Source organism: Amblyraja radiata, chromosome 1, assembly GCF_010909765.2.
Source record: "Amblyraja radiata isolate CabotCenter1 chromosome 1, sAmbRad1.1.pri, whole genome shotgun sequence".
NCBI classification, from domain to species: Eukaryota; Metazoa; Chordata; class Chondrichthyes; order Rajiformes; family Rajidae; genus Amblyraja; species Amblyraja radiata.
In genome coordinates, this window is record NC_045956.1 from 66,969,479 (window position 1) to 66,977,610 (window position 8,132).

General features: G+C 44.9%; 1 protein-coding gene across 1 annotated transcript in view; it reads left to right on the forward strand.

Annotated features, from left to right (window-relative positions):
* The window catches only part of myoz2 (myozenin 2), a 28,564-nt gene extending 22,076 nt beyond the window's left edge, over nucleotides 1-6,488 (forward strand). Inside the window, exon 6 of the mRNA XM_033023552.1 lies at nucleotides 5,292-6,488. Coding sequence (XP_032879443.1) covers nucleotides 5,292-5,526 — 235 coding nt within the window. The 3' untranslated portion in view covers nucleotides 5,527-6,488. The remainder of the gene's footprint in view (nucleotides 1-5,291) is intronic.
* Nucleotides 6,489-8,132: the final 1,644 nt, after the last annotated feature.

The following is an 8,132-nucleotide window of genomic DNA, read 5'->3' on the forward strand; positions in this document are numbered from 1 at the left end:
CGTGTATCTCCCTTGCGTGAGGCTGGTCTTGCAGCCTACCATGATGTGTTTGAGGGTCGCTGGAGTTGGGCAGAGGGCACAGGTTGGATCCTCGCCGTACCACTGATGGAGGTTCTTTGGTGATGGAAGCACGTCATAAGTCGCTCTGATGATGAAGCTGATCTTGCTTGCTTCCATTTCCCATAGTTCTTTCCAGCTGATCTTCCTCCGCTCCACACCTTCCCACTGCATCCATTGCCCCTGTTTGGCAAGAGAGACCGTCTTTGCACTTCTTGCGGCCTCCTCCTGTCGCCGCACCTCCTCGACCACCAATGTCCTCCGCTCTGATGCTGTGGCCTTTCGCCAAGTTGGTTTACTTGTCGTAAGGCCAAAGCCTCCTCTTCCCTGCTGGACTTGCCCTACGATGTCTTTGTGCCTCAGGGCTGATGAAGCTTGCTGTACTGTATCAGATGGTGTCCACTTCCGGCCAGTTACTAGGGGCGGCGCAACAGCACTGATGGTCTTGTCTCTAGAGTCCCTCAGTGTCATCTGGAGTCTTACTTTAGAACACTTGTATTCCTCTGTTAGACTAGTGAGAGGTAGTTCCAGGACCCCTTTGCCATATAGGCCGATGTTAGTTAGACATCGTGGGACCCCGAGCCATTTCTTCGCATATGAAGTTATGGTTAGCTCCATCTTCTCCACAGTTGTTATTGGGGCTTCATAAACGGTCAGTGGCCACATTGTCCAAGGAAGGAGTCCAAACTGTAGGCACCAGAGCTTCAGTTTCCCAGGCAGTAGGGTCTGATTGATGTTCTCCAGGCCGTTGACAATTTCTTGCCTTAGTTGTTGCACCTGCTCTTTGTCCTTGAGACTTGCGTTGTACCATCTGCCCAGGCTTTTAACTGGCTGTTCAGACACTGTTGGTATTGGGTCGTCACCGATGCAGAACCTTGTGTCTCTAAGCACCCCCTTGACTATGGAGATGCTGCGAGATTTACTTGGTTTGATTTTCATTCGGGCCCACTTGATGTTCTCCTGCAGCTTTCCAAGTAGCCGCTTGGTGCATGCTGCAGTAGTGATTAGTGTTGTCATGTCGTCCATGTATGCCCTGATGGGTGGCAGACGGAGCCCAGCGCTGGTTCGTTCACCGCCCACCACCCATTTTGAGGCCCTGTTGATGACTTCCATGGCCATTGTAAAGGCCAAGGGTGAGACTGCAGCCTGCCATGATGCCTACTTCCAAGCGCTGCCATATTGTACTGAAGTCAGCTGTTGTGAAGCACAGCTGCAGGTCTTGGAAATAGCTCTTGACCAGTGTGGTGATGAGCTCTGGTACATGGAAAAAGGCAAAAGATTCCCAAAGGAGTTCATGGGGAACTGAACCAAATGCATTGGCCAGATCGAGGAAGATCACATGTAGGTCTCTCTTGTCCTTCTTAGCTGCTTGGATCTGGTGCCAGATCATGCTTGTATGCTCCAAGCAGCCTGAAAATCCTGGAATTCCTGCTTTCTGTACAGATGTATCAATGTACTTGTTTGTTACCAGATAGGTGGACAGCCTTTGTGATACAATGCTGAAAAAGATTTTCCCCTCGACGTTGAGGAGACATATTGGCCGGAATTGGCTGATGTCAGACGCATCCTTTTCTTTAGGTATTAGCACGCCGCCGGCCCTTCGCCACGCCTTAGGTATTGTTTGCTACTTCCACACCACCCTCATGAGCTTCCATAGAAAGCGTAACACATCCGGTGCGTTCTTGTAGAGCTTGTATGGAACTCCGTTTGGCCCCGGAGCTGATACTGCTCTTGCTCGCCGGACATTGTTCTCTACCTCTTTCCATCTCGGAGGGCTGGTGTCCAGGTTGAATTCAGGTGGTTGAATAGGCGGGATGTCATGTGGGATGACTAACTGCTCATGCCTTTTCGTGTCTTGGTGGGCCTTTTCCAGGTGTTCCTCCAATTCCCGTTTTGATGTTTTCAAAGTTCCACTTTTTTCCTTTGCGAAGAGGTCTTTGATGAACTTGAAAGGGTCTTTGTAGGACCGTGTTCTTGTGTGTTCTTTCTTCTTGCGAAGTTTCCTCAAGTTCTCTGCTTTTCGCAAGGTTGCCAATCGGCTCTTGATGTCCTCTTGGAGTAGCATGAGACCTTCTCTCTCTGCGTCAGTTGCTTTTTTCCATTGCATTTTCAACTGTCTCCTCTCTCTGATTAGCCTCTCGATCTCCTGCTGCCTCCTGGACTTGATTGGTATTGGTAATTTATTTCCACCTCTCCCTTTACTCACCCCAAACCATTCTTCTCCGTAGCTGTAGATTGTGTTGCCCATCCTTTCAAGCTTTTCCACTGCTGTGCCCGCTTGTTGCTCCAAGATATGTATAAGGTCACTGTTGACCGTCTCCCACTCTTTCTTTTCAACAGCTTTGGGCCATTTCACTCCAGGTTTGTGCCCTTTGATCTTTCCCTCCAATGGAGGTCTTTGTAGTTGTTGCGTGGGCTCCTCCACCGGCATTTCTGTGCTTGTATCACCCTCTTCAGTGACATGGGTGCTGATGCTCTGCGAACTTTGGTTTGAGTCCCGTCGCTGTGCTTCACTCGACTGATTTGACTGGTTGCTTCGTAAGAAGTACTGGTCAATGCGAGGCCCATGTCTCTGCTCTCTCAAGCACTTTGTAAATTGTCCCAAGTCTTTCAGATAGCATTATTGTACGAGGATCGCTGGTCAATGCAGAGACGATGGACCAAAGGGTCCGTTTCCATGCTGTATCTCTAAATTAAACTAAACTAAACTAAAAATAATAGTTGGAGTAACCTATATACTATTATTTACTGAGTACATTTAATAGTTGTTTATTTCCGTAAGTGTGATGCTGTTAAGCCAGAAAGGGTACAGAGAAGATTTACGAGGATTTTACCAGGACTTATGAGGGTCTAAGCTATAGGAAAAGGTCGAGCAGGCTAGGGCTTTATTCCCTGGAGCACAGGAGGGTGAGGAGTGATTTTATAGATGTATATAAGATCATGCAGGGATTAGATAAGGTAAATGCACCGAGTATTTTACCCAGAGTAGGGAAATCAAGAACCAATCAAGAGGGGGATGAATTAATAGGAACCTGAGGGGCAACTTTGTTTACTTATAGGGTGGTGGATAGATGGAATGAGCTACCAGAGGAGGTAGTTGAGGCAGATACTATCACGACATTTAAAAGGCATTTGGACAGATACATGGATAGGATAGGTTTAGAAGAATATGGGCCAAACGCAAGCAGGTGGGACTAGGGTACGGTAATGTACTTTATTTGTATGGTATGGAATCTCCATTCTGTCATAAAAATTTAACTTGACTAAAAATATTATAAGAATTAAAACGTTTAAGTTTCTGATTTATTAATTCTCTATCAGTATGGTATAACTGAAATAATATATACCTTTTCAAAAGGTATATTAAATATATTTGATCTTTCTCCTGGTAAAAGCTAGATATTGGAAAAATAGGATCTTTCTTGTGATAGAATATATGATCTAACACATTTATGAAATTTTAACTACATAACAGCTCCATCATTCATCCTGTTTCATTTTTATGACTTCCTCAACCACCTCTTCCCTTCCTCTTTTCTTTGGTCGGCTGGTCAAATTTGCAAATGTCTTCTGGCATTTCAGTTTTATCCAAACGTTGGAAGTTCCTTCCCTTCATCCAGAATTTGTTTCATTTTTTTCCTTTCACTATCATCTGGCAATGTTACCACCAAAAGAAAAATGAACCCAAATGACAGACTGAAATAGAATTTAAACATAAATAACTACAAGGAAAAAAGTGGGCACACAAGAGACTGCAGATGTTGTAATCTTGACCAAAGCACAAACTGGGGGAGGAACTCAGCAGGCCAGGCAGCATCTGTGATGGTCAATGTTTTGGTTTGCACCCTTCATCAGACTCATGGAGTAGAGAGGCGAAGGCTGGTGCAGAATGATGAGGGGAAGGGGTGAGGCAAGAAGTAGCAAGTGTTTTAGATTCAGATGAGATGGGTACTCAATTTAGCCCTCTTCACACAAATATATTTTTTTACCATAACTTGATTCTTTTCTTCGCTAACCGAAAGCTGTGATTGCCATCCCCCAAAGAAATCTCCAGTGACACTTAACCAATCTAATTTCCCTGAACCAAATCCATAAATGTTTCCATTCTCATTGAACTCAGAACAAATTGTTCAAGGAAATTCTTCAGAATAATTTTTAGAATACACTATTTGAAACCTTCAAGAATTATTCCATAGTGACATCATGTGCATGTATGGAATCCACGTGTGCATTTAATAATTATTTTATTAACCTATCACCTCTCAAGTGTTTCTCAATATTGACACATTGTGCAGTCAGTCATAATGGAGCCACAATTTCCTTCATTTAAACACTGTTTTTGAGCCCCATTGGAAAATACTGTACAGTTGAAGCTGGGTGAAGTTGAAGTCAATTGTTTGCATCCACAATGCAGTATCTGACCTTGAGCCAAGCTTACATCACATATCCTCTCCATTATTAAGCTGAATTATTTCCAATTCAGTCATCTTGCCTAGCAACGCCACTGCTTCCACTAAAATAACACTGAATGTTAACTGAAGCATTGCAACCTCCAAGCCTTATTAATTTGAATGTTGCTTTCATTAGTTTTCCATTATCCGACCTTGATAAACTTTAGGTCAGCAGAAGGTCTGTTGCTCATAATTTGTTCCAATTTACTCATTGAGATCACAAAACACTATTATAAAATGAGGATAAAATTATTCTACACCGAATTTCTCAAATGAAGTTTTAAAATCTGCTGATTACTGATAACACCCAAGGATCAAAAATGTGAAAATCAATTTTCAGACAGAGTAAGTGAACACTCTTCTGGTATATTTCTCACAGTCAGACTGAAAGGAAGGAAGGACTCAACAATAAAATGACATTTTTATGATCTCAGGATGTCCCAAAGCAATTTATAAACCACAAACTAGTTGTGAAGTGCATTTATCATTATGTTGTCATCTGGAATCTGAAATATGTATATAACTTTAACATTGTTCGACCTTTGGACCTATAATAGCAATACAATTGAGGCCAGTATGGAGAAGATAACAATACGATAGAACATTAAAGAATAAACTTTAAATTTAAAATAAGTGATTCTAGGAAAGGCTGTTTTGGAGAATCAGCTAAGTTACTGTATGTAATTTTCAGCTTTAATGCAACAATCTAGACAAAATGCTCCAAAATTCCGGTGTTAAATGTTGCCAGTTTATCTCTATAATTTTTCACTTTTACATCCACAGAGTTGCCACTCCTTATGGTGGTTTTGATAGAGCTTCCAAACTCGTGGATTTCAAGCTGCCAAAACTGGATTTTGCATTACTGGAACCAGAGCTCAGATTGTCTGTCTTTGAAGATGGGACTGCTGGCCGGCCAAGCTTCAACAGAACTGCCCAAGGCTGGACATCTAACAGTATTCCTATCATACTTAAAGATCTGTCTTTGGAAGTAACCATTCCCGAAACAGATGACCTCTAAAATATTACTGTGCTTTTGATTTTACTGACAAAGCATCTTCCTTTATTATACATATATAATGTGTTATCCGATTCAAAAAACTGTGGTGATAGTTTATAACAAACAGAAAATAAACTCAATAAACATCAATATCTGCATTTAGTATACATACAAATCTAGATCTGTTGTACACGTTTTCAACTAGACCCTGAATATCCTCAGATTCTACTACCACATTTTGGGTAGTGCAATAAAATCTTGATCAATGCATGTAAATTACATTTCCACTGTCCTTGTTGCAAAGTTGCTCTTGTTCTGAAAAATATCCAAACAAATGTTGGCTATAATTTTTAGACAGATATAAGAGAACCTTAAATGCCAAAACATAATGAAGGCCCAATGTTGAAAAAAAATGATCAAAATGTTGATTTAGCTGAATGACTTACATCCAACTTTTCTCTTTCTCAATCCTCTCACTGATTAGGATATGTTCCATTTCCCTACTATCACTCCAAATATTTAGTAATCACCTTTATGACAATTTTCAGTTGTGTAGTGGAAGAACTCATCTGAAAATTTAGTTGTTTTCCAGATCAACAAGCGATCCCAACCTTTCATCTTCTTGTAAATCCATTGCATAATGATTCACAACATTCAACAGTGTGCTTTAAAGTGCTGGTGAATATAACAAGTGACAGGCTATGTTACAATGTAGAGCAGTAGACACAGAATATTAGACCACAGCATATCACTTTCCAAAACCATCTCTTAATTATGCAGCTGCAGGGCACTATAATGACACAAATAAAAAGTTGCATAAATCAATAAAACAAAAATAACAACAGAACCTGTTATTGATTTCTGATGATTTCATGAGCAATATCATGTAGAAACTTGTGTCACTTTAATGGATATGCACATATTAAAACTTTAAATCAGAATCAATCTATCTATACATAAATAAAAATCTGATCTTGTGCTCTTCCGATTTGAGCGGTTTTTCTATTCGCGCAAAAACGGTACGTGATAGCGCTACGATTTTTTGCCAAGTTACTCACCGTTCTCCTGTGCTGTGAGTGCAATAGGTTTCATTCTGATCGGTGGCATATTGTAAAGAATGTGGCTGCAGGTGGGGTTCAGTGGAGGCCCAGTGGAGGCCCAGGTGCCTTCTCTCTCTCCTTCATCACTCACCCCTCTCCCCCGCCCGCCCTCTGCGGCAATGGTGGTCCCGTCTACCCATCCCCTCAGGTCCATCCCCTCAGGTCCATCTCCTCCTCCACCGCCGCCGTCACTCACTCTCACGGAGTTCTCGGAGGACATCTTCTCCACCAGCTCATCGAAACTCATGGTGCCCACCATGACGAACACCGACTCCATTCCCCACCCCCCCCACCTCCCGGCCCGGCGGCGGCAGCGAGCAGGCAGGCAGGTAGGCGGGTGGACGGGGCGGGGACAGGCTGAGTGGCAGCAGCGGACGGTGGCAGGCAGGGTGGGGATGGGCCGAGCGGCAGCAGCGGGCGGTCGGACAGGACGGGGACGGACCGAGCAGCGGCTGAGCTGGAGTGGGCACAGGGAGGGAGGGAGAGTTGGGTTGCAGGGTGGCCGAGCAGTTTGCGTGGAGTTTGAGTAATTCACACACACACACACGCACACGCACTCGCACAGGCACGCGCACTCGCACTCGCACACACACACACACACACACGATGCAAACTGGTCTAAACGTCAAGTCAACGGGATCTAAACCACAGCTAACAATGACCACCTACCACCCCCTGACCACCCACCACCCCCCCACCAGACATCGCCTCGGCTTCAGTCCACTCACCTGCCTTCCTCCAGCCCCAACCCCCATATCTGCCGTATGTTCACCATCCCCCCTGACCTCCCCCTCTCAGATACCGAATGGTCTGCCCTCAGCAGAGGCCTCACCTTTGTCCCCCTCCATACCCACCTCAATGTGTTCCGCGCCCGCCACGATGTGGAGCTCTTCTTCCATCGCCTCTGCCTCACACCATTCTTCCATGCGAAGGAGCCCTCGCCCCCATTGATGATCCCTTTTCCCGTCTCCAACGGACCCCCTCCTCTTGGACCCCATCATGGCCATTGGTACAATGAAATTTGGGGGTCACCATCCGACGTCGGAACGGGAGAAAATTCTCAGCGACTTGGACTTCCGAATTGGCCACTTCCTACCGGATCGCGTCTCCCGAAGTCCACAGGCTGAGCTGCGCGGAGATTCACGCTGGCGGCTCTCGGCAAAGGGATCCCAGGGCTCCGCGATATTGAAATCAGCCCGGCACGAGGCTGGGAGCTCTGCAAACCACAGCTCCATGATGGTGAAGCAGCAGGCCCAACACTCGTGAGTTTCTAACAGCGATCCAGGTAAGGCATCGCCCGCTCCGCGATGAATCCAATATGTATTTTTAAACCAACTGTTTAATGACAACATACAGTAGGATCTAAAAGTGCCACACCGTCACTGTCAGGTAGTCATGGTCCTCAGATGGAGTCACAGATGGAGCAGCAGGACACCAGACGCCTGTGGCAGGGGCAACGGATTGTAACCAACTACCGGAGCAGTCCCCCCCCCCTCAACCAGAATTGCTGGCACCACCCTAGCTGAT